The following is a 24,932-nucleotide window of genomic DNA, read 5'->3' on the forward strand; positions in this document are numbered from 1 at the left end:
CGGCTCAATCTTACTCTGTTCAACCCTTGATCAAATACAGACATGGAAATTCCACGCCTAGCAAGTCCCTCCGCATTTCTCTTTTTTCACCCACTGTTGTCGTGTTTTGTTTGTGGAGGCAAACAGATTCACATTCCTTTGTGAAATAACAATGTGAAGTATTGAAAGAGTTGTCTGGTTGTGAGGTTCATGTACACTATGTACTCTTACATTTAGTAAAAAAGCGTTCTTTTGTATGTTCTACCTTGAGAGGAATAAATGTTTGGGCAATGTGTGCATCATCAAAAAGATGGACTGGGCTTGGAAATCTGTTGACCTGCCATCCTGGCAAATAAGTTGGGAGCATGGTTGCCGGGGACCTCTGCCACTGGCCTGATTGATTTCCAGGGGTTAATGGGTGGTCCCCTATTTCGCATTATAATGGTGGACATCGTCACATCTTGGGCAACCGCCTACCCACAAGGCTGCAAATATAACAACTTGCATTTATATAGCATTTTTTAATGTAGTAAAACATCCTGAGGTGCTTCACAGGAGTGTTGGCAAACAAAATTTGACACCGAGCCACAGCAGTATTAGGGCAGGTGACCAAAAGCTTGGTCAAAGAGGCCGGCTTTAAGGAGCGTCTAAAGAGGAGCGAGCAAAGCGGAGTGGTTTAGGGAGGGAATTCCAGAGCTTTTGGCCTAGGTAGCTGAAGGCACGGCCGCCAATGGTAAAGCGATTTAAAATCATATTGTGGTCTATGCCTGATCATTTGTGGTTTTGGTGGGGTGGATTCTTCAGCAGCAAATTCTAGTTTGTTGTGTGCTCAGTAGATTGTGGTGAATGCCAAATTAGGGAGTGTATGGGGGGGGGGGGGAGAAAGCTGAGCTGATTTTAGCTGGTGAAAGTGTGTTTACTGACTGATCGGGCTGTGGGGAGGAGGAGGAAATTTCTAGGTATGTTTGTATCCCTGCCTCCGAGGTCATGAGAAACCTTCTTCTAGGATCTTGCCCGTGCTGCGTTGAGCTGGCAGTGACTTGTTTTCCTTTTTCTACCCACCCCTGATGCCGAGGTGCCGTACAGACTATGCCACAACTCGGTGTCACTCGGTCAGTTAACGTGATCAAAAAACGGGTCATTTGGTGCATCTGCTTACTGACTTGCGGGTAGTCGGGGAATTGATCCGGATGCTGGAGGTCAAGTCTGTTCAACCATTGCCTGTATTGAAAATGTCAGTCTTGTCAGAGATCCTGCTTCAAGTACTAGAGTGCACAGTATGATTGCCTAAAGCATAATGGTGTGTATCTGGAATTTGTACAATGTCTAATTGAACTGTGAAAAGCATTCGGCACACTTTCTTATCCAGTTTGGAAGGACAAAAATCTGTGTGTCCAGAGCAAACATTTTGAGCTGGATTACACTAGGCTGCAGGAGTAGCAGTTCAGCTCTATCACTGGTCATAGTAGTGGTGAGAGCTGATTGTGGTGGTGAATTCGGAGCACCACCCAAGAAGTATATTGACACAATGGGCCAGAAATTCGGGTCGGAGGCTTCCTGTGGGTGCAAGCCCCCGACCTGCACTTGCCTAGCGCGCTGGCTGTTGTTGTGCTGTGGGCCCACGTGGGATTCCGATCCTGGGCCTGCTCCAGCTGCCGGCACGCAGTGCTTGCATATCCCAAGGGCGCAGTTAGTTCGAAGCTTCCCGGGGATCACGTGGGCCATGGAGAGCCAATCGTAGCAGGGAATCTCTATTCATAGATTTGACAAGGGAAGACCTCCCGGAGAAACCTGTTTTTAAAAAAAAAACGTAAGTTCCAGGTGTGTACACTTCCCCTCAATTTAAAGCGTTCGATCTGTGAACCCCTTACTTCAAGGGAACGGAAGTTCCGGTTTCCCGCACATGCGCAGTGCATGCACAAAACAGGCACTTTCGTTGGCCCTACGCGTGAGTACCCAGTGCGTACTCGCCCGTGGGGACCCGAATTTCTGGCCCACTGTTAAAACATGGGACGTGTCTATGGGCAATGTCGTGCCCTCTGGTGTCCAGACAGTGCAAGGATGTGGGAGGTGTAATTGGACACCAGCCACCCACCATTCTGCCTGGAATGTGTGCATTGATTGTCCTGCTGCAGGCAAGCAACGCAGATTGGGGGACCGCTTTGCGGAACGCCTCCGTTCAGTCCGTAAGGATGACCCCGAACTTCCGGTCGCCTGTCATTTTAATTCACCGCCCCATTCCCACTCGGACCTCACCGTACTCGGGCTCTTGCATTGTTCCACGGAAGCTCAGCGTAAGCTCGAGGAACAGCACCTTGTCTTCCGATTAGGCACTTTACAGCCTTCCGGACTCGATATCGAGTTCAACAATTTCAGATCATAACCTCGGCCCCCGTTACATTTTTACTTATTTTTTTATCCACACCTTTGTTTTCGCCCTTTTTTTCCCCCACATGGCTGCTGTCTCCCATTCTGCCAGCGCATTTCACACCTAATCTAGAGCCGTCTTTTGTCTCCACTAGTCCGATCACCATCTCGTCTCGTTTTGAATACCTCTTAATGTCTCTTCACTTCTTTTTGTTCTCTCCCAGCCCCCAAACTGGCCTTTTAATCTGTTTCATTTCCTGTGCCTTTTCAGTCTTGACAAAGGGTTTCGACCTGAAACGTTGACTCTCTTTCTCTCTCCACAGATGTTGCCTGGCCTGCTGAGTTTTTCCAGCATTTTCTGTTATTTCGGATTTCCAGCATCTGCAGTATTTTGCTATCGCAAGCAGTGCAGCCTTCAAGCTTTGCCTGATTACCAACATGGAGTGGCTCTGCAGGCATACCCCATCGAGTTCAGCCAAGGCACCGCGCTAACACTCCCCGCGGTTCAGGTTTACTACCCAACCTGGCTGAGTGGGTGTTGGAATTAACAGTAGAAAAGTGAGAAATTCCCAGGGGTTGGTACTAGGACCACTGCTTTTCTTGATATATATTAATGACTTGGACTTGGGAGTACAGGGCACCATTTCAAAATTTGCAGGTGAGACAAATCTTGGAGGAATAGTGAACAGTGAGAGACTTCAAGAGGACCTAGACAGGCTGGTGGAATGGGTGGACACATGGCAAATTAAATTTACCACTGGAAAGTGTGAAGTGATACACTTTGGTAGGCAGAACGAGGAGAGGAAATATTAACTAAAGGGTATAATCCTAAAGTGGGTGCATGAACAGAGACCGTGGGGTATATGTGCACAAATCGTTGAAGGTGGCAGGGCAGGTTATGAAAGAATTTCTTTTAAAAAGCTTTCGGCATCCTGGGCTTCATGAATAGAGGCATAGAGTACAACAGCAAGGAAGTTATGATGAACCTTTATAAACACTGGTTCGGCCTCAACTGGAGTATTGTGTCCAATTCTGGGCACCGCACTTTAGGAAGGATGTGAAGGCCTTAGAGAGGGCGCAGGAAAGATTTACAAGAATGGTTCCAGGGATGAGGGACTTCAGTTACGTGGATAGACTGGAGAAGCTGGGGTTGTTCTCCTTAGAGCAGAGAAGGTTGAGAGGAGATTTGATAGAGGTGCTCAAAATCATGAGGGGTCTAGACAGAGTAGATGGAGAGAAACTGTTCCCATTGGCAGAAGGGTCGAGAACCAGAGGACACCGCTTTAAGGTGATTGGCAGAAAAAACAAAGGCGACATGAGGAAAAACTTATTTACGCAGCGAGTGGTTAGGATCTGGAATGCTCTGCCTGAATGGGTGGTGGAGGCAGACTCAATCGTGGCTTTCAAAAGGGAATTGGATAAGTACCTAGAGTCATAGTCATAACGACACAGAAGGAGGACATTCGGCCCATCGAGTCCGTGCCGGCTCTCTAGAGCAATTCAGTCAGTCCCATTCCCCCGCTCTATCCCCGTAGCCCTGCAAGTTTATTTCCCTCACGTGCCTATCCAGTCTCCCCTTGAAAACATTGAGTGTCTCTGCTTCCACCCCTTCTGTCAGCAACAAATTCCAGGTCCTCACCACTCGCTACGTAAAAAAAGTTTTTCTTTGCATCCCCCCCTGTATCTCTTGCCCAAAACCTTAAATCTGTGTCCCCTAGTCCTTGTACCATCAACTAGTGGGAACAGCCTTACCCCATCTAGCCTATCCAAACCCGTCATAATCTTGTACACCCCTATCAAATCGCCCCTCAACCTCCTTTGCTCTAATGAAAACAAATCCAGCTTCTCCAATCTGTCCTTGTAGCTAAAATCTCCCATCCCTGGAACCATTCTGGTAAATCTCCTCTGCACCCTCTCAAGGACCTTCACATCCTTCCTAAAGTATGGTGACCAGAACTGGACACAATACTCCAGTTGTGGCCTAACCAACGCTTTATAAAGGTTCAGCATAACTTCTCTACTTTTGTACTCAATACCTCTTTATCTGAAGGGGGGAAAAAATTGCAGGGCTACGGGGCAAAGGCGGGAGAGTGGGATTAGCTGAAGTGCTCTTGCAGAGAGCCGGCACAGGCTCGACTGGCCGAATGGCGGCCTCCTGTACTGTAACCATTCTATGATTCTATAATAAACTGCTAGGAATTCCTGACCACTGTTCAGGGTCTCTAGCTGAATAAGTATGTGAGCAGACAGCTGTTGTGCCTCAACGCATACCATTTCGGGTTCAAATGCCACAGAGGCAAAGAGCCAGGATAACTCTGCAGGGGCAGCACAGGTTGAAATCAGACACACCATTGATCTGTCCACCTGACAGAATGGAGGCCTCCTGGGAGAGATGCAGGCTGGTGATGTCCTACAGATCAGCAGCTCCATAACCACAGCTTCTTGTGTGATGTTGCGAATTCGCCACCTCAAGTAGCTCCCATCACTGCTACTGCCAGTGGTTTAGCTGTTGACTTTTCTTGTGCATCTACAATCTAATTTTAATTGCAATTATCTGATCATTCAACATTTTTAGCACTAAATTCCCACTTTGCTTATTATTTACATTGCTTTAATTCAAATTATTGAAGAACTTTTTTTCGTGCAAAAGCAACAAACTATCGGGAATTGGATGTATTTGTTAAATTTCACCGCCAATTTAGCAATCTTCATGCCAGTTAAGGATTGCTACTTTTAAGCCCTAATTTGTTTTCCACTATTCCTGAGCTTTGCTGGCAGGGGTAAAGGGAATACTTTTCAGGCAATTGATGCTACCCCAGAATCAAAGTTCACATCGTGTACAAGAAACACTTGCATCCTCTTTTTTTAAATGCCACTGGAAAAGGATCCGAACCTGTTCTTCTACTATTTTGTTACACATGTTGTTGAGTTAGTTGGTTTTGAAGCCTTTGTTGTTTTGAAGTTGGGATCTTGGTATTGACTGGAGGAATTAGTTTATGTAATATGCTCTTCAATCTAGTTCTCCAGAGTGGACCCACTCTTGATCTCAGGATTTTAAACTAGCCAGCGTAGATCAGAATTTTCAGTGTGGCTTCTGAGGGGCCTGATGCAGCCAGATCGCAATCCTTTGCTGCTGTGTAGTTGGGTGCTCTGTGATCAGGCCTAACTTACTGCTTTTCTTCCTTTCCTGCTGAGTTGGGGAGAGTTTTGGGAAGAAGCACTTCTCTACCCAACCTCGACTTGTATAATTTTGGGGAATCATAAACCCTGTAAAATAGCACTCCATGCTGTCGCGAAGTGAAAAAGAATGCCTTTTTTTGGGGGGGGGGGGGGGGCGCCTGTTTCATTCTTTAAATTGAGCAACTAGATGAGTCAATAAAGCTTGGCAATTTAAGAAGGCTAGAGGGGAAACGTGAGAATATTTTACGGGCAAAGATTGTACAAGAGCTGCAGAAAGAACGTGTCAAACTGGTATGAACATGTTCAGTTGGCAATCTACTGAAGAGCAGGCTGTACCGCAAAGGACATACAATGGAGACAGGCATGATGGTTATAGCCCCAGGACATCGCTGCAGGAGTTCCTCGGGGCAGTGTCCTAGGCCCAACCATCTTCAGCTGTTTCATCAATGACCTTCACTCCAACATAGGTCAGAAATGGGGATGTTCGCTGATGACTGCAGTGTTCAGTGCCATTCGCAACTCCACAGATAATGAAGCAGTCCATGCCTGCATGCAACAAGACCTGGACAACGTTCAGGCTTGGGCTGATAGGTGGCAGGTAACATTTGTGCCACAGAAGTGCCAGGCAATGACTATCTCCAACAAGCGAGAGTCTAACCACCTCCCCTTGACATTCAATGGCATTAGCATCGCCGAATCCCCCACTATCATAAACATCCTGGGGGGTCACCATTAACCCGAAACTTAACTGGACCAGCCACATAACTACTGTGGCAACAAGGGCAGGTCAGAGGCTAGGTATTTTGCAGCGAGTGCCTCACCTCTACAAGGCACAAGAAAGGAGTGTGATGGAATATTCTCCACTTGCCTGGATGAGTACAGCTCAAACAACACTCAAGAAGCTCGACACCATCCAGGACAAAGCAGCCAGCTTGATTGGCACTCCCTCCACCACCGGGGTACCATGGCTGCAGTGTGGACCATCTACAAGATGCGCTGCAGCAACTCCCAAACCCGTGACCTCTGCCACCTAGAAGGACAAGGGCAGCAGGTGCATGGGAACACCATCACCTCCAAGTCACACGCCATCCTGACTTAGAAGTATATCGTTGACCCTTCATTGTCGCTGGGTCAAAATCCTGGAACTCCCTACCTAACAGCACTGTGGGAGTACCATCACCACTCCGACTGCAGCGGCTCACCACCACCTTCTCGAGGGCAACTAGGGATGGGCAATAAATACTGGCATTGCTGGTGACTCTCACATCCCATAAATGAATATTTTTTTTTAAGAAGTATACAAACCCCAGCACAATCCTGTTAAACCAAATGGTCAATTTCTATGCTGTAGATTCTATGTAATTCTGTATAATTACCCCCTCCTGCTCCCAATCAATGTTTAATCAAAATAACCCCCCCCCCCCCCCCCCCCAAAAGAACAATTTTATTATTGGTCTCCCTGATCTGTCTGCAGATTTCTCCTATATCCCGGGGCCTATCGTACAATCCTAATAATCTAACAACCCCTCTACTACGTTGCTATCACTAAGTCACCTGCATCCTTGTGAGCAGCTTCTTATTTTTACTTTAAGCACCAAGGTGGCTGATGTAGTAAAAGTTGGGTCTTCTGAATCGAAACCTGAAGTAGTCAAGTGAAACTGTTACAAATAATCAGCTAGCTGACTGACTCCAAACTGCAGGGGCTTGTGTTAATTGCTCTACAAAAAGTTCTTGCTCTGACAATGTACTAGTCAAAAGCTCCACTCCGAAAGAAACCATGAAAGTTGCATCCACTTGCTCCCCCCTCCCCTCCTGTGAGATTGTGTAAAATATGCCTTTTTTTTAATGGTATTCTGTGCTGCCTGAGGCACCATCGCCATCTCCTGCCTTCCCATATAAGGCAGGGTCTATGGTGAGCTGCAACACTAACGTAAATGCAGAATAACTCCATCCAGGTTGGGAATCTGCCTGAATTTTTGTGAACCTGCTTCATCTATTTACCATTTTTAATAAATATCCAACTTGTTTCAAGTAAAACACCTTTACTGTGCAACTATGAATAGTAACTTCATCCTTCATTATTTGCCTCAAATCTGCCCCAATTGATTCTATTTGGGACCTGGCTTTTAAGGCATGCAGCGCTGCACAGTTGGTATCTCGTTCAGGGCATCTGCATGGTTTGTGCAGGAAATGGCACATGGAAGAGCACCCTCTACTGCCTCCTTTTTTTATTTGAGGAAGAACAGCAGGAGCTTCAGAATGCATCTTGGCTGTATAACCTGAACTGGGAATAATTGATTACTGATGCCAAATGTGGGATAATCTCCTGTTTGCCAACACTGGCATTTCTCACCGAGTTGTGGAAACCATTCACTATGTGGCGGGGACACTGTCAGACTGGTGAAACAAAAGTTTCTCTATTATAACCACCTAAATATGCTGTTCCAACAGCTTAATGTCATGGAATCCACAGCTACATTGAGCGCAGCCAGCTTTATACATCAACCATTACAGAGCTGATAAAATGCTCGTTCATTATGTGGAGGCAACAGATATCCTGAAACTTGGTGTTGGATGCATGTTGCTGGAAGGGAATGTCTATTTTACTGGAATGCTAAAATAATTTTTGTCTGAACATAGCATTGAAAAATAATGCTACGATTACTACATTCAAAGCCCTAAATACAAATCAAACAATAGCGCCGAAGGAGGCCATTCATCCCATCGTGTCTGCTGGCTCTTTGAAAGAGCAATCCGCCGAGTCCCACTCCCCTCATCATAGCCCTGCAAATGTTTCCGCTTGAAGTATTTATCCAGTGTCCTTTTTGAAATGTTGTCATTTTAAATAGGTAATGTTTATAAGTTTCTAATTCTGCCGAGGGTGGAGGGCTGTTCATCTCTACACTTAACCTTCCTCTCTCTAGTCAAACAGAACTGAGAGTGCTTGTGCTGCATGTTTTGCAATATTGGGATGGGGCAAGAAGGAAGTCGTGAATATTATACAACCGCTGTAAATCATGAGCAGATTCCCTTGACCTTTTGTAGCAGATTTGTAAATGTGTTTTTATAAGAACAATTTTATAAAAGTTTTAAAGTGTACAGTTATAAAATATTCAGCAAGAAGTCGGCCAGTAAATCTCCCTTCTCCAGGTTTGCCCCAGCACACGTGAGGAATGCGTTCTGCCCCCTTTATGTTTGGAAGTGGTTTTATAATAGCCCGGATTTTGCTGTTTCAAATAAGGGAGACTATCTGCGCTCACCATTATCAGACTGCATCGTCCAGCGACCACACGTGTGCGGTTAGACGAGGAAATCGGGAAGTTGCTGTCTGAGTTGCCCTGCTCCTCCCAGGAGCTGCGCTTTACCTGTGTCTTGCCTAGCGACACAGCATTCAAATACATGGAATGGTGTGAAGTTGCAGTACTTCCCCCGATAATGGATATCCACCAAACACGCCAGAAAATGTTCGGGCTTGTCCATTTCTGTGGAAGTAAATTTTTAACTGTGTGATAAGTCTTAATTACGGCCAACAACCCCTCTGGCACTGAATTAACTTTTGTGGAGTCTCATTCCTTCAGATTTTAATTATTGTTGGAAAAATTTTTTTTTTAATTTTAACTTGTCTCTCAACCTGCTCTTTCGCTTTCTGTACGTGATTTGGCATTGAATTAAATATTTTAACTTGCACTTTCTAGTTCAGACTTTGCGTGCCTCATTAAGAATCCCTCAATCTGATTGGTTAATGAGCTACAGTTGCTTGCCCTGTTTACACTGGTCCCAGATCGCCTGTAGAGGGCAGTGTGCTGTTTCAGATTTCTAATTGCTGCAAGTTCCAGTGCAAAAGCCCTTAAAGTCTGGGCAAATGGACATGTAAAGAGCGGCCGGTGCCGTTCATCCACCGCTGGCCAATAAAATCCGGGTGGGTCAATGAGTGCATGTTACGTTGGCGACCAATCTGCCCCAGCACAATTACTGTAAGTGTGTTTTGAACTTTCCTGTTCTGGCCACTGTACAGATCAACAATGGTGAAAGCAGAACCAAAATGGTCAACTCGATACTGATCCCACTGGAACCCGCCCCCTGGAGAGAGACTGGAAATACTTCTCCAGCAGGGTTTTGCTGCCTCTGACTGGTACTATGTGCTTTCTGTCCTAAATAGTTTGTTTGCTGTCAAGGTGAAAGTATGAGAAGTTGCTAGTAGAGTGGAAGGACATTTTTTTTTTGAGGTTTCACAGAAGTATTTCTGTAATGGTGCCAATAATGTCGTTGATATTGAGCCTTTCCATTCATTGTGTTTTGCTGTACAACTCTAGCATGAGTGCCAAAGTAAATTCATAGCTCAAGGTATTATCTGTGTTTAGGCACATTAATAGGCTGGATGGAGAACACAACATAAGAATTAGGAGCAGGAGTATTTCGTACGGCTCCTCGAGCCTGCTCCGCCGTTCAATAAGATCATGGCTGATCTTTGACCTCAACACCACTTTCCCGCCCGATCTCCATATCCCTTGATTTCCCTAGAGTTCAAAAATCTATCGATCTCCGCCTTGAATATACTCAACGACTCCGCATTCACAGCCCTCTGGGGCAGAGAATTCCAAAGATTCACAACCCTCTGAGTGAAGAAATTCCTCCTCATCTCCGTCTTAAATGGCCTACCCCTTATCCTGAGACTATGCCCCCTAGTTCTAGACTCTCCAGCCCAGGGAAACAACCTCTCGACATCTACCCTGTCAATCGCCCCTCAGAATCTCGTATGTTTCAATGAGATTAGCTGGCTGAAGTCGCCCCATCATGCATCATGGGTTGTCTTCTGTGCACAACCCATGTTTCAGCCTGTGCGCAGCAGATGTAGCTCTGTGTGGTTCTGGGTCCATTTTAAACCATCCCAAAATCAGCGGAGCTTTAGGCGTGCGCTCGAGCAAGGCAAATGTCTACATTATCTGCCAGTTCCTACAGTATCGTCTGTTGTCTGGACAGCTATTTCTTGCACTAATGGTATGCTGGCACCACCTCTGTCTTTTAAGCTAATTCTGTTGGATCATGTCACACACGTTTGAACAGGTGGTAATGTAAAAGCGGTGTTCCCGCTCCTATATTATTGGTGCAAGAGGTGAAAATGGGAGGGATGAGGGAAAAACTGGATGAAGAGGCGAGTGCAGAGTTTTTAATTAGTAACCAGAAGCTGCTTGCTTTTAGTTACTAAGGAAGATAAGAGTCAGGGTTTTTTTTTTTTTTGAGGTGATAAATCTCACGCTCACTCGCTCGTGCACTTTTTTGCTGGCTCGCCCTTTTTTCTTTCCCTTGCTCACTCTCTTCCTCTCGATCATCCACCTCTTCTATTCCCTCCACCAGTTGCACTGCTCCTGGTTGAGTGAGTGGACGGTTCTTCCACTATTTGAGGCACTGGATACTCCGCGCAGACATAGCAACATGGGTGCGGTAACCTAGTGATTCTGTTACCCAACTGGCAACCCAGAGGCTGGACTAATAATCCAGAGAACAATGTCAAATCCCACCATGGCAGTTTTAGAATTTGAATTCAGTTTTTTTTAATTAAAAGCTGCTATCAGTAAGGGAGACAGGCAAGCTATCGGGAGTGCCATTTTAAAAACCCAACTGGTTCAGTTGTGTCCATTTTAGGGACAAACCCTGCCGTCTTTACCCAGTCTGGCCTATGAGACTCCAGTCCCACGCCAACATGGCTGACTTTTTTAATTGCCTGCTGAAGTATCCCAGCAAGTCACTCGAGGGACGGGCAATAAATACCAGTGATGCCCACATTCTGAGAATTAATTTTTAAGAAAGTTAAAAAGCTTGCTCCTGCCAAGAAGTTGACTATACTGGTACGATAGCAAAATACTGCAGATGTTGGAAATCCGAAATAACAACAGAAAATGCTGGAAAAACTCAGCAAGTCAGGCAACATCCGTGGAGAGAAATTTGAGTTGACGTTTCGGGTTTGACCCCGAAACGTCAACTCAAATTTCTCTCCACGGATGTTGCCTGACTTGCTGAGTTTTTCCAGCATTTTCTGTTGACTATACTGGTGCTTGACCTTTTAGACCAATGCAGTTATTAGGTCAATGTGACACAAATACCATATCATATTAACACAAACATTGTGTGGTTGGGGGGGTGGGGGGTTATTTTGTTCAAGGCCACTAATCTAAGCAGTCTGAATTTTGGCAAGAGGTGGGAGGTTAATCTCTAATTGCTGTATGACCTGCGACGTAACGGCAGCGCAAAATCACCTTTTGTAAACTTTTTTTTTTTTTTTTTTCCCTTTTTTTAAAATTTGAAATGTTTCCAAGGGTTCCTTGAGTGCTTTTGCGTCTTTTAGGATCATTACATTTTACAGCGCTGAAGGAAACCACAGACCCATTGTGCCTGTGCCAGCAATTTAATGTTAGTGATGAGCCAAGCGGGCCAGTCCGCTCCCAACTAATGTTACCAATTTCATCAGCCATCCCTCTCCGGGTGTTGTCTGTGTTCACTCTGCCCAGTAACGCAAGGGTGCACCGAGCAACATAACTCCGTGTGGCCTGCTTATGCCTCTCTGAAGCAGGCGCTACGCTGCACTGTCAAATTGGTTCTTGCAGGATAAAGGTAGAAATATCCTGGGGCCTGATCAATCATAGAAATTTACAGCGCAGAAGGAGGCCATTTGGCCCATCGTGTCTGTCCTGGCTGCGAAAAAAAAGTTCTCCACCCTAATCCCACTTCCCAGCTCTTGGTCCGTAGCCCTGCAGGTTTCGGCACTTCAAGTCTATAGCCAAGTACTTTTTAAACGTGATGAGGGTTTCTGCCTCTACCACCCTTTTCAGGCAGTGAGTTCCAGGCCCCCCCCACCCTATGGATGAAAAAAATTCTCCTCCACTCCCCTCTAATCCTCCTACCAGTTACTTTAAATCTATGCCCCCTGGTTATTGACCCTTCTGCTAAGGGAAATAGGTCCTTCCTATCCACTCTATCTCGGCCCCTCATAATTTTATACACCTCAATTAGGTCTCGCCTCAGCCTCCTCTGTTCCAAAGAAAACAACCCCAGCCTATCCAATCTTTTCTCGTAGCTAAAACCCCAGCCCAGGCAACATCCTCGTAAACCTCCTCTGCACCCCCTCTAGTGCAATCACATCCTTCCTGTAATGTGGTGACCAGAACTGCACGCGGCACTCTAGTTGCAGCCTAATTATAAGAATTTTTGCTGCCCAGAAATCTTTTTGGATTTTTTTTGTTGGCCTAATAATGGCAGTGTCATGGTAACCACAACAATGACTTGCTAAAGGCACAGTTGCTGACTCGGGCTGTATTTGCATTCTGATTGGCTGCTGAAGTGCAAATTGCAGAGTCATTCTGATTTTGACTTTTAGATGCAAATTAGGTGGAGCAAAGATTATTGGCAGTGTGGATGTGATTAGAGCCAGGAAGAGTGGTCTAGGTTTATGATGTCTTAAATTGTGTAGATTAGTCTTTTGCTTTGCCCTTTTTTGTTTGGTGAAGGCGTGACTGCATACAGCAGTAAATGCTTTTTAAAGTACATTGGCCCAGATATTCCGATCGCAGGCCTCCCGCAGGCGGAGGACTGCGATCTGGGGAAAAATCTGCACCCTTACCCGAGGGCTCCCGGGACGTGCACAATTCCGGTGCTGGGCCTCTCAACTGCTGGTGCGCAGGACCCATGTATCCCGGGGCGCATGTAATTCGCAGCGTCCCTGGGATCACGTGGGCCATGGGGAGCCAATCGGAAGGTAATCTCCCTTCATACATTTGACAGGAAGACCTGTCAAATATATGAATGGAGATCAATGAAAAAACATTAGTAAAACTTCAAATACATTTTTTAAATCACATTTTTAAAATGACTTGTACAAATAAATTAACTTTTAAACAAAACTAATTTTTTTCAAAAATTTTCGGGGCTAAAAATAAACGTACTTTTTTTTTTAAATGTTAAATCAGTGGAAATTTTTTTAAAACTTTTTTTCAATTCTTATCCTGGTAAAATCATAGGACCTAAAGTGGCTGAAGGCACAACTGCCACTGCTAGAGCAAAAATGGGGTGGCGGGGCGGGGTGCAACTACATGAGACTGGAATCTGAAACGGCAAATGTAGGGGAGGGGTTGTAGCCCTTGAGGAGGTTGGAGTTGAGGCGGACGAGTGGAGACCATGGCGAGATTTAAACACCCAGAATGAGAATTTTAAATTTGGGGCACTCTGGAGGTCAGTGTAGGTCGCTGGTCATGGGTGAGTGGGGCACTCGGGAGGCCAGTGTAGGTCGCTGGTCATGGGTGAGACCAGCCAGGTGAGCATTGGAATAGTTGAGAGCAAAGGTGACAGAAGCATGAATGAGGCCATCAGTGGCGGCTGGTTGAGGTAGGGGCGGAGGCAGGTGACGAGGAGGTTGGAACTACGTGGTCTTTATGATGGAGCAGGTATAGAATTAGAAACTCGTCTTGATTTTGAACCGGACGTCGAGGTTGTAAACCGTCTGGTGTTCAGCTTGTGAGAGTGGCCAGGCAGGGCAATGGAGTTGATGGGAGAGTTTGAGGCCGATTGCTTCAGTCTTCCTAACATTTAGCGGAAGGCAATTCTAGCTCATCCTAGACTGGATGTTGGACAAGTGGTCTGATGGCACAGAGGTAGTGGCGTGGTTGAGAGGTGAAGAAGTAGAGCTGGCTGTTATCGGCATACATGTGGAAGCTGACCCCATGTCTTCAGATAACATTGCCATGGTATTGTAGTAGATGTGGATAAGGAGATGGCCAAGGTGGCTCCTTTTACCATCTATGAACACTGAACCATCAGTTTTAATGGTCTATCCATCAAAATCCCCAGATCTCCTTTCCTGCAGCACGTTGCTATTTAATATATACTTCACATTCTTTATTTTTTTTACCTGACTTTTTTTGTTTTTCTTTCCCGCAGGTGCCTTCCTCATCCCATATCTGATCATGTTGTTGCTGTGTGGGATTCCGCTGCTCCTCATGGAGTTCGCCATCGGACAGTACACGTGCTTGGGTCCTGTCCATGCCTTGGCTAAAATCTGCCCTCTCCTGAAAGGTTTGTTCACTGCTATTGCTGCAGTACAGTGAAACTCCTCAATCAGAGCGGTTCTGTAATGATCACCAACTTGTCTAATTGCCCCTCTCAACCTGCGTTATTCATATTGGTTACAAATGCTGCAGGTAGATTTTGTCGTCCTCTTAATACAGATAACTGAACTTGCTGAAACAATTTGCATTTTGATGTCCTCCCTTCAACATAAAAGGTCCCAAAGTTCTTCACAGATTTGGACAAAAGTAAAAGTGTAATTCCTCATACTACTGATCTTTGACCAACCCTCCCCCATTATTAAAAGTGACTCCTTGAATCAGACTATTTAAATTATCTCCAGGAACATGCTGTTGCAGTGAATCGTACTTTACAGTAAACCCCTGAAGCCAGCGTTGGTATTTTGACAGATTGAATCTTGAAGAAACTTGCCAATCTGCATTTTGATACTGAAGCTGTTGATTGTTATTTGGCACAAAGTGGATGGGGATTTGTAATAACTGTGGTCTTCATTAATGGAGTATTCTTTCCTGACTAACCTTCAAGGAGGGTAGAACTCTGTGGGCACGTACTGTCGGTGAACAGTGGTGGCCATCGAGTTCCTCCCTGGCACAAATCTCTGTTGATAACTAATTCCAAAATCCACCATTTTGGGAGTCTGTCACCGGGTGTAAAGTGGAAGAATCTGAAACGTTGCCCTTAGTCAGCACTGACCAGCAACACCTTGGCCGTGTTCCACTAGCTGGCATCTGCACAAATCCTGTACTCGCTGGCAGCATTCTAATTGTTTTTCAATGCTTAAGTTTTCTGATTTCATGCTGTCTCCAGGGAGCGCCTCGTGCCAGAAGTGAGGACTGTTTCAGATTTTCCAGTCACTAATTTAAATGGTTGGAGCAACCATGCTTAAACATCCAATGTGAGCTTGGCAGACAAAACTTGGCAGCATGAGGTTGAAAAACTGTGTGTGTGGTGGTTGTGTGTGTGTGGTGGTTGTGTGTGTGTGTGTGGTTGTGTGTGTGTGGTTGTGTGTGTGTGTGTGTGGTTGTGGTTGTGTGTGTGGTTGTGGTTGTGTGTGTGGTTGTGGTTGTGTGTGTGGTTGTGGGTGTTACACTTGTATGTTGTGATCGGTAAGACGTCGCTCCCCCCCCCCCCCCCCCCCCCCCCCATAAAAATATTAACTGTTGCCTATTCTCCATTTAAAATTCACCCACTTCTGGAAAAGATTGCACTTCACGGCTGTCCATTCAATGTAAACAAAATTCTAAGTAAACCTTCCAAGCTGCACTTTCTCACCTGATGATTGCATGCCAGTCATTTTTGTTTTGTCTTGTTCTGTCTTGCACCTATTCATGTGAGATGTACAGCATATTATATTGACTGACTTGCAATTATTCATGAGATATTGACAGCACAGTATATTGACTATGAAGAGGCTCTGGGTTGTACTCTGTGCTCTGGGGTGAAGACCGACCGGTTTAACATTTATTCTTCTCTATTCTCGGTCTCCACTTCCCAATCCGAACCTGCAGCATTCGTTGCCACTGAAGAGGGGAGGTGAGAAAGTGAAGGGGTGAATTGTGCCTGGGAGCCTGTCGTTCCCCCTCCTCCCAGCTTAAAGCATCGAGCAAAGTAGACAAATTTTTGGAAACGAGACCCTTTTTTAATGGATATGAGCCCTGTTTCCAGACTGAAATGCATGTGTAAAATGATAGGAGTGCGCTTTAATGCACGTTTTTTTAATAAATGTAAATAATTTCCCCCCTCCACTTGATCGAGGGCGCTCGGGCCTCTGCCACCGTTGCTCTCAGTTTCAATAAAAATCGACTTGCTAACCACACGCAGGCCACAAACACAAGCTACTTCCTGGACTGGAGAGAGAATATTTTTCTAGTTTTTTGTTGAAGCTGGGAAACAGTTGGTATTCTTCTCCGTCCAGGTTCATTGGCAAATGTTAGGGGCTGATTCGGAGGAGAGCACATTACCGTTTACGCCCGTGTAGCCTTCCAATTAAACTATTTCTAAATAGCTTTTATTTTGAGCTGCTCCACTCGGTAGAATACTCAAACGTCCTTTTTTTTTATTTTTACAAATGGAGTCATTGCCACAGCAACCGTGACGCGGCTGGAACCTTACTTGGGCTGGGCTTCCTAACTGCTTGAAGTCGTGAATGTTGTTGTGGCTGAAGTGGTTCATGAAGGAATGCTCCTCTTTAAAGACTGCCACCATGCCTTTCCACAGAAGAGGAACAAGATCATTTCCCTCCTTTTTATCCCCAGGAGGGGGAAAGACAAATTCTGGGATCTCTGATTTAATTTCAATCTTGTTTCCAGCCTTGCTGCTGCAATTATGCTACACCCATAGTAACTAACACTGGATCAGGCGGTCTGTTGGTGTCCTGTCCTGCAGTCTGCCTTCCTGAAGATAGAGCTACAATTTTGGAACTTCCATCTAATCTTTTTTTTTCAATTCAGCTGTTTAAATATAGGTTTTAGTTTTTAATACAAAAATTGTGCATGTTCCTGTAAAATACTTCTGCTTGTCTGTATTAAGTGTTAAGGAGATCATTTTAATAGGTAACTTGCATTAGATTGAATGGTTAGGGGTTACAACCCTCAGCTTTTTTTTTAGTAGGCTGGCTGATGTGCTCAAACTCCTTTTTTTATCATCTTTTTAACAGAATTGATGACCCTTTTTGGTTAATGTTTGATCATAAAATGGTGCATGTAGAAATTGTGCCCAAGCACATGAACCAGAACACTAAAAATAGCACTCGAGAGACATTTCAGCTCCTCAAGCTGTTTAGCACTACAAGTTCTTCACTGAGCAGTGAGGTTAATGATGGTTCCCATTTATGTGGTTCAACACAGCTGAAATGGGGAAAAAAGATTTTTAAAACTGCCCGTTTGTCCCTGAATAGTCTGGAGAGGAGTTTGACTGTACAATGTTGTTTCTTTTCTAATGTGAGCGAGTCTGTCAGTGACTGAAACCCCCTACCATCCAAAAACAAATACAACCGGTCTGATCAACGGCACGGTTTGTAGTGGAGGTCGTGAACTTCCATTGATCAGCTGACCTCCATTAGGAGTTTGCTCTAAATTCTTCCATTTCCGCACAGTACCCTCATCTTTGCATCTCAAAACCTTGTTTTGGACACACTTTTTTTTCCCCTTCCCTCCCTGGTATCCAACAGAGACTGGTCCGACTGAAGTATCTTGTCCACATCTTCTAAATATTCTCCTCCTCCATTTAGCCCCTCTTTCTTCCCTGCCCCCAACCCCTGCACTGGACTCAAGGCAGCATTTAACCTGTGCTGTAAATGCCAGCGCAAGCTACCATGAGTTGGTGATTTTAAAATGAAGTTCTGAATTTTTTTTGGGGGGGGGGGCAACGCTATCCTTGTTCAGTTCGTGCTGTCTGTGCCCTGTGATCTGTCATCCACCTTTGCACTGAATTGCGCTATGGTGTGGTGAAGCTATTTTATGCACTAAATTTTAATGCCATGAGAAACCCTTTGACATCCTCTACGCAATGGGATAAAAGGTTGCAATAGCAGATCTTGACTTGTGCTGTGTGATGCCAGGATCTGAAAATTCAGCACTGTGACTGGATGTCGTTTTGTACACTGGGGCTCGCTGAATGTTGGTTCAACCATAACCTCACTGCACCCAGCTGCTGCTGTTCTGACTTTGTTTGTTTTTTGATTGCAATGGTGACCCACCACCTCTAAACAGAAATGACCTAAGGATTTTGTCTGTCCTGTATGAGGGCAGCAGTGTAGTTGAATGTTCAGTGTAGGTCTTTGTCAGTGGGGTTGCTATATGTTGTGGGGGGGGGGGGGGAAATCTTTAGGAAATCTTGACCTAGCAAGTGTCAATTCCAACATTTTTCTATTGGTAAGAGTGACGCAAACTGTAATCCCGCTTAAAGCTAGGAGCCCCAGCGTTACGAGTGCAGCAAAATCCACCTGTTCTCGCCTGTGGTGTGAGCACACTCCGTTAGCGAGGAGGGCTGGCCACTCTGCATTCTGTAAAGCGAGCCCTTGCACTTTTATTTAAATAGCCGCCTTGCCCATGAAAACATGTGCAGGGAATTTAGCCTGCAAGCTGGTTGGCTGCCAATTGCCAAATTGAGCAAGCCAGCAGCTTTTAAAGGACTGCCGATCGCTCTGAAAGGGGCGTTGCTTGCAGTGGTTCTACTGGCGGCTGAAGAGAGCAACAGAGTTGGCACCATCATGGAGGTGGCACCAACGCCTTCCCTCCTTCAGTAATTAAGCATTGGAGATGTTGCTGTAGGAATGCAGTGAAAGCAGGTGCCGAATGGCAGCCACTTGTTAAATCCCCGGTGTGAGCTGTGCGAGCGGAGGTGGTCAGCAGAGTGAATGCCGTCTCCCAGGTCTGCTGTGCCCGGGAGAAAATCAGGATGACGTTCGGTAGCCTGTATGGACTCCCCTCCTGCAGATCATTGGTCCTCAAGCTGCGATGCTCAGCACCAGATGCGTCGCAGGAAAATGGCCAGCTGTGTGGTGGTTCCTCTCAACATGGCCATACATCCTCCCACCCTAGCCAGGCCCAAGAAAAGATGAAGTGCCAGAGAGCTGGCAGGCAGAGTTGTCTAGGGCTGTTGCAGGAACATCTCGTGACTGTAACCAGAGAGTCGAGGCTGCCACTTTCCCAAAAGGATCATAACGCACGACAGAAGCTGGTTGTCTCCGTTGCACCTCCTATTTGGAAGTTTTTTCGGAACATAGGAACAGGAGTAGGCCCTTGAACCTGTTCTGGCATTCAATGCGATCATGGCTGATCTGACACGGGATTGGTCTATGTAGCAAAACTCTGCTGTAGAGGAAACATTGACCACCTTATTTCTCTTTGTGGTCAGTGGTGGTTGGGTTTATTGTGCCAAATTGCCGGCTATGTTTGCCTGCATAACGGTGACTACACTTAAGTAATTGACTGGTTGAAGCACTTTTTAAGACATTTTGAGGTGGTGAAAAGTGTTATAAATGCAAGTTGTTTTTCTGGACGTGGAAAGGTACTCGGCACTGGAGAGGGCTGAAAGGTGGCCATTCACCTTGGTTCTCAATCCCCATTCTACAGCAATCTCCCTGCGTATACATTGGCTCACTCCCTGACGTCGTCCTCCTTCCTGTGGACCTGCTGCTCCATTGCCACCTCTGCTGCATGCTCACTCCTCTCTTGGATGGCAAAGTTGTGCAGCATGATGATGATGATGATGATGATTTTTGGAAACCTTGGAATAGTTGTCTTAACATCCCTGAGGTGTGCTCAACACTAACTCAGGTGGGCCTTATTGTCTTTACATTCTGATTTCTAATTGTGGCCATCAGCATGGATGCAACGATAGCCTTTGTCACCAAACAGCTACTTGTTCATTCTTTCAGGACCTTCAAATAGTTTAAGCACTGTGGCTTGCTGCATAATACAAGCATCACGGATGCTCCCTAGCTAGTAGGCACGAATGTGTAGCATTTTGAGTTTTTATGGATCGATATCACCTGAACACTCATGGAGTGGAATCCCTTTCTGTTCATGTATGCATTACAGTTGATGTGTGATAGAAACATAGAAGATAGGAGCAGGAGTAGGCCATTCTGCCCCTCGAGCCTGCTCTGCCATTCAGTGAGATCATGGCTGATCATCCAAATTCAGTACCCTGTCCCTGCCTTCTCCCCATATCCCTTGATCCCTTTAGGCACATGGCGACCATGTACAATGCCTTGGACTCTTGGGAAGCCTGCTAATACCAGTTGGTATTTCCTTTTCTCAGGAAAGGTTAGAATGGTCACGTCTGTAGCAAACTTGGCATCAGTCACTTGCTTTATACAGGTATGAACTCCTAGACTGGCTTATCTGGCATCCATTCCCTGTAGACAGAACCTGTAGCATGAGAAGCTTTAATGTCTTTGTGACCTATAAAGTCACAGGAACGCCATTCCAGTCCTTGAAGTTGTCAGGTTGCAGTGAATTGCACGACTTTTATTTAAGGCCTCTGCCGCAAAACACAGATGGTGAAGATCAGAATCCTTTGATCTACCCAGACAGGCAGGGCAGTCTCTAAATGTGGAGCCTTGGGTATTGACCGATGTGCACATACTGCCTGAGGTCTTTTAGCACCTTAAGATTTTGCTCCCTCGTGAAATTGTCCTCATTTAATCCGCGCAGCGTAAAAGGATTCCGCCCGCCCATCCCTGGCTGCAGCTTGTGCTGCTGCAGCAATCGCCACTACTACTTCAAGAAAACTTGCTTGGCCCACTGAAAAGACTTGAACACAAAGATTTAAAAAAAAAAATATACACTCTACAATGCAAAAGTAGATAAATGCTGACTGTCTCAAAAAAAACTGCACTAACGCCAGCAACCTGGCTTTAAAAATTGGGTTGAAACGGGCCAGGCCTATTGAGCCATTTTATTTGGGAAGGTGTGCGTTGGAGACAGCCTTGCCAGAACTTCTGCAATTCAGTGTGGAATCGATTCTAAATATGTAAGTGTGGGTTTGCCTTCCCCGTAACGCTGCCGCCGCCTTGTTTTTGGGCATAATACAAGCTGGGTGGCCGTGGTCAGGGGCCTGGTTTGTGCGTGTTTCTGACCTGTGGCCTCTGCCAGTGGAACCTGTTAAAATCAACCCTACAGAGCAGGGTTCCTTTTCTCTTCAAAAATTTGAATCAAAGAAGCCTCTTCTTAAACCACGGGGAATGATCGTCATTCATGATGAGTGACACTTGCGAGCACTGGATTTTAAACCAGCGTTACCAAGACCATGCTAAATAAAGAACTTGCATTTATATAGCGCCTTTCACTGCCTCGGAACCTTCCAAAGTGCTTTACAGCCAACGAAGTGCTCTTGAATTGTAATCACTGTTTTAATGTAGAAAACTCGGCGGCCAATTTTCCCACAAACAGCAATGAGATAATGATCGGGTAATGTTTTTGCAATGTTGGTTGAGGGATAAATATTGGCCAAGGAGCACTCCCATGGAATCTTTTGCGTCAACCCAAGAGGGCCAGACAGGGCCCCCATTTAACTAACCTCTCGTCTGAAAGATGGCACGTCTGACAGTGCAACACTCCCTCCGTACTGCCCTGGTGTGTCGGCCGAGATTTTGTGCTCTGGTCTCTGGAGCGCGTCTTGAACCCACAACCTTCTGACTCTTGAAGTGAGAGTGCTGTGTGTGTGTATAGTATCGTGGCACTATATCTCGCTGAACCACAGTGCAGTATGTGGTACTGACCGTGTTCAGCAATACTTGGCTCTTTTTTCCTTTTGTGAAACTGAAATGTGGCCTATTCATTTAACCAAAAAAAACTGGAATGTGAGACTCAAAGTTCAATTTGATTTGTCTGATTCCAGTGGCAGTGAACAGCAGCAGCACAGCACAGGTCTACTCCTGAACTGAAATTGCATCAAAACGTACAACATCTCCCAACGTATCAGGACCTGTATTGACAATATGACCCCCAAATCCACGTCCTTGTGCATTGGCCTTTTTTTCACACACCTTTTTTCTTCAAATAAGACATTCCCCCCTCGTTGTAAATTTGACATCTGACTAGTCTTCGTACTGGGGAAATAAATTGGGTGAGGGAAATCTTGCTTTACCTGTAAAGCAAGTGCTTCAAGCCTAAGCCTATGGAAATCCTGCCGTCGTTCTATGTTGGGTTTTCTATACCAGTTGCATGCAGTAGGGTCTGGACTTCAGTCACTGGCAGAAACTGGTGTCATTTTTACCTTTTTTATATTGCTGTTCTCAAGGGGTTTGCTTTATTTTTCCAATTCTAACCTGAAGACTTTCTCCTCAGTTTCTTTTTTTGAGACAGAGATAGTCTACCCGATCAAATCTGTTAATCGCTTGATCATTCACGTCTGTGCTAATCGAAGGGAGAGACAGGTAGTGAATCCACATCTTCTTTTCACGAAATCTCAAGTCACACTGTTGTCACGTTTCCCATGATTTTTTTGACTCCTGCATGCGACTCTTATTGGCGAGCAGAGGGTAGACTTTAGTGAACTTGCCCCAGTTTAGTTTGGGCTCAACAAAACCTAGCTACATTGAGTCAGAACGGACTCTGATACCACAACCAAGCACAACAACAACTTGTATTTATAAAACGTCCCAAGGTGCTGCACAGGAGTATTTTAGACACAACATTTTGACATCGAGCCACATAAGGAGAAATTAGGGCAAGTGACCAAAAGCTTGGTCAGAGGTAGGTTTTAAAAAGCGTCTTAAAGGAGGAAAGAGAGGTAGCGAGGTGGAGAGGTTTAGGCAGGGCATTCCAGAGCTTGGGGGGCCTAGGCAACAGAAGGCACGGCCACCAATGGTTGAGTGATTATAATCAGGGATGCTCAAGAGGCCAGAATTAGAGGAGCGCAGATATCTCGTGCGGGAGAGGGGGGTGCTTCTGGGGCTAAAGGAGATTCTTGGGCAGTCCCTCGGAACCGAGGATGACTTGCTTCCACATTAAAAATTAGTTTGCAGGTGACTGAGTCCAATGTGGGACCTACAGTCTCTGTCACAAGTGACAGTCTCTGGGGCTGAAGGAGATTACAGAGATAGGAAGGGGCGAGACTGTGGAGGGATTTGAAAACAAGGATGAGAATTTTGAAATCGAGGTGCTGCTTAACCGGGAGCCAATGTAGGTCAGCGAGCACAGGAGTGATGGGCGAACGGGACTTGGTGCGAGTTAGGACACGGGCAGCCGAGTTTTGGATCACCAAGTTTACGTAGGGCGGAATGTGGGAGGCCAGCCAGGGGTGCGTTGGAATAATCAAGTCTAGAGGTAACCGAGGCATGGATGAAGGTTTCAGCAGACTTTATTTATTTTATTTATTTATTTAAAATCTCTGTTCTTTTGCGCTAGTGCAAGTTCTGGAGAACCCGCATCCTAAAACTGCTTCCACCAATTTTCAATCCGGGGGCAATGACCATCTTCTTTCACTCCCAGGAGCTTCAATTCCTGTCTATTCTGTAACTCCACACTCATCCAGGATGCAGTTCAGTTCATAACTGCCTATTTTTCACTGACTGACCTGATTGAGAACTACCTTCATCCATGTAGCTTCAACCCTTCCATTTCCCCCCCCCCCCCCCCCAACCCCACACAAAAAACAGCTGCTCCAGCAAAGCCAGTGCAGAATTTAAATGCTTAAGCACTTTAAATTCTTTAATGGTATTACAATAATCTGCCCCACATTACGCCAAAGCAATTGGGAATGAAAATTCATTATTTGCACAGACACACACGTGCACTCTTTGCATCAAACTGCATTTTGAACAACTCGGATGGTTTTTTTTTCCCTCTGGGACCAAAGTGTCAGCTTTCTTGCTTTTCACCTGGGAAGCGTGCTTGCCAAGAATGCATTCGACACTCGTTCTGCCTGTGCACAGAGCATTTTGTATCACGGGTTCAGTCTTTGATTGATTCCTGGGATGAGGGGGTTGTCCCATGATGAGAGATTGAGTAGAATGGGCCTATACTCTCTCTGGAGTTTAGAAGAATGAGAGGTGATCTCATTGAAACATATGATTCTGAGGGAAATTGACAGGGTAGATGCTGAGATTTTGTTTCCCCTGGCTGGGGAGTCTAGAACTAGGGGGCATAGTTTCAGGATAAGGGGTCGGCCATTTAAGACTGATAGGAGGAGGAATTTCTTTACTCAGAAGGTTGTGAATCTTTGGAATTCTCTACCCCAGAGGGCTGTGGATGCTGATTCGTTGAGTATATTCAAGGCTGAGATAGATAGACTTTTGGAATCGAGGGATATGGGGATCGGGTGGGAAAGTGGAGTTGAGGTTGATGATCAGCCATGATCTTATTGAATAGCGGAGCAGGCTCAAGGGGCCGAATGGCCTACTCTTGCTCCTAATTCTTGTGTAATTGCAGTTATAAATATTCTTTCATGGTCAGTTTAGACTTGGTTGAGAAAATAAGGGCTGTCCTTGGATACATGACCGGAGAATATTGAGGCAATCCTTGAAATTATGAGGTTGTTTTAGGACTGGAACTAATTAGATCAAAATTGATTTTTTTTTTTAAATTATGTTTCTAGAAAGGCTTCCATTTTTGTATAACAAAAATATTCTGGCTTCTGACATTAGTGGCATGACTGCTGAATGTTCAGTGGTGGAAAACATTGTTTTCTTGAGCATTTTCCATTCATCTTAATTCTGTGGGATCCTGGAATGGCTTGTAATTGTCACTGTATTTGTGTTGATGAATGTCATCCATGCATGTCTTTTTATCAACAGCAAAAAACTAAACCTCACTGTACATATTTGGAAAGAATTGGCCTTGCCCCAAAACCCCTCTTGCATCCTTTGAAAATAACAGACA

General features: G+C 45.4%; 1 protein-coding gene across 1 annotated transcript in view; it reads left to right on the top strand.

Annotated features, from left to right (window-relative positions):
- The window catches only part of LOC147103622 (sodium- and chloride-dependent GABA transporter 1-like), a 90,184-nt gene that overhangs the window by 2,727 nt on the left and 62,525 nt on the right, over positions 1-24,932 (top strand). Inside the window, exon 2 of the mRNA XM_085961367.1 lies at positions 14,455-14,589. Coding sequence (XP_085817493.1) covers positions 14,455-14,589 — 135 coding nt within the window. The remainder of the gene's footprint in view (positions 1-14,454; positions 14,590-24,932) is intronic.

Source organism: Somniosus microcephalus, chromosome 19, assembly GCF_052327205.1.
Source record: "Somniosus microcephalus isolate GS21.2 chromosome 19, FLI_Smic_1.0, whole genome shotgun sequence".
NCBI lineage: Eukaryota > Metazoa > Chordata > Chondrichthyes > Squaliformes > Somniosidae > Somniosus > Somniosus microcephalus.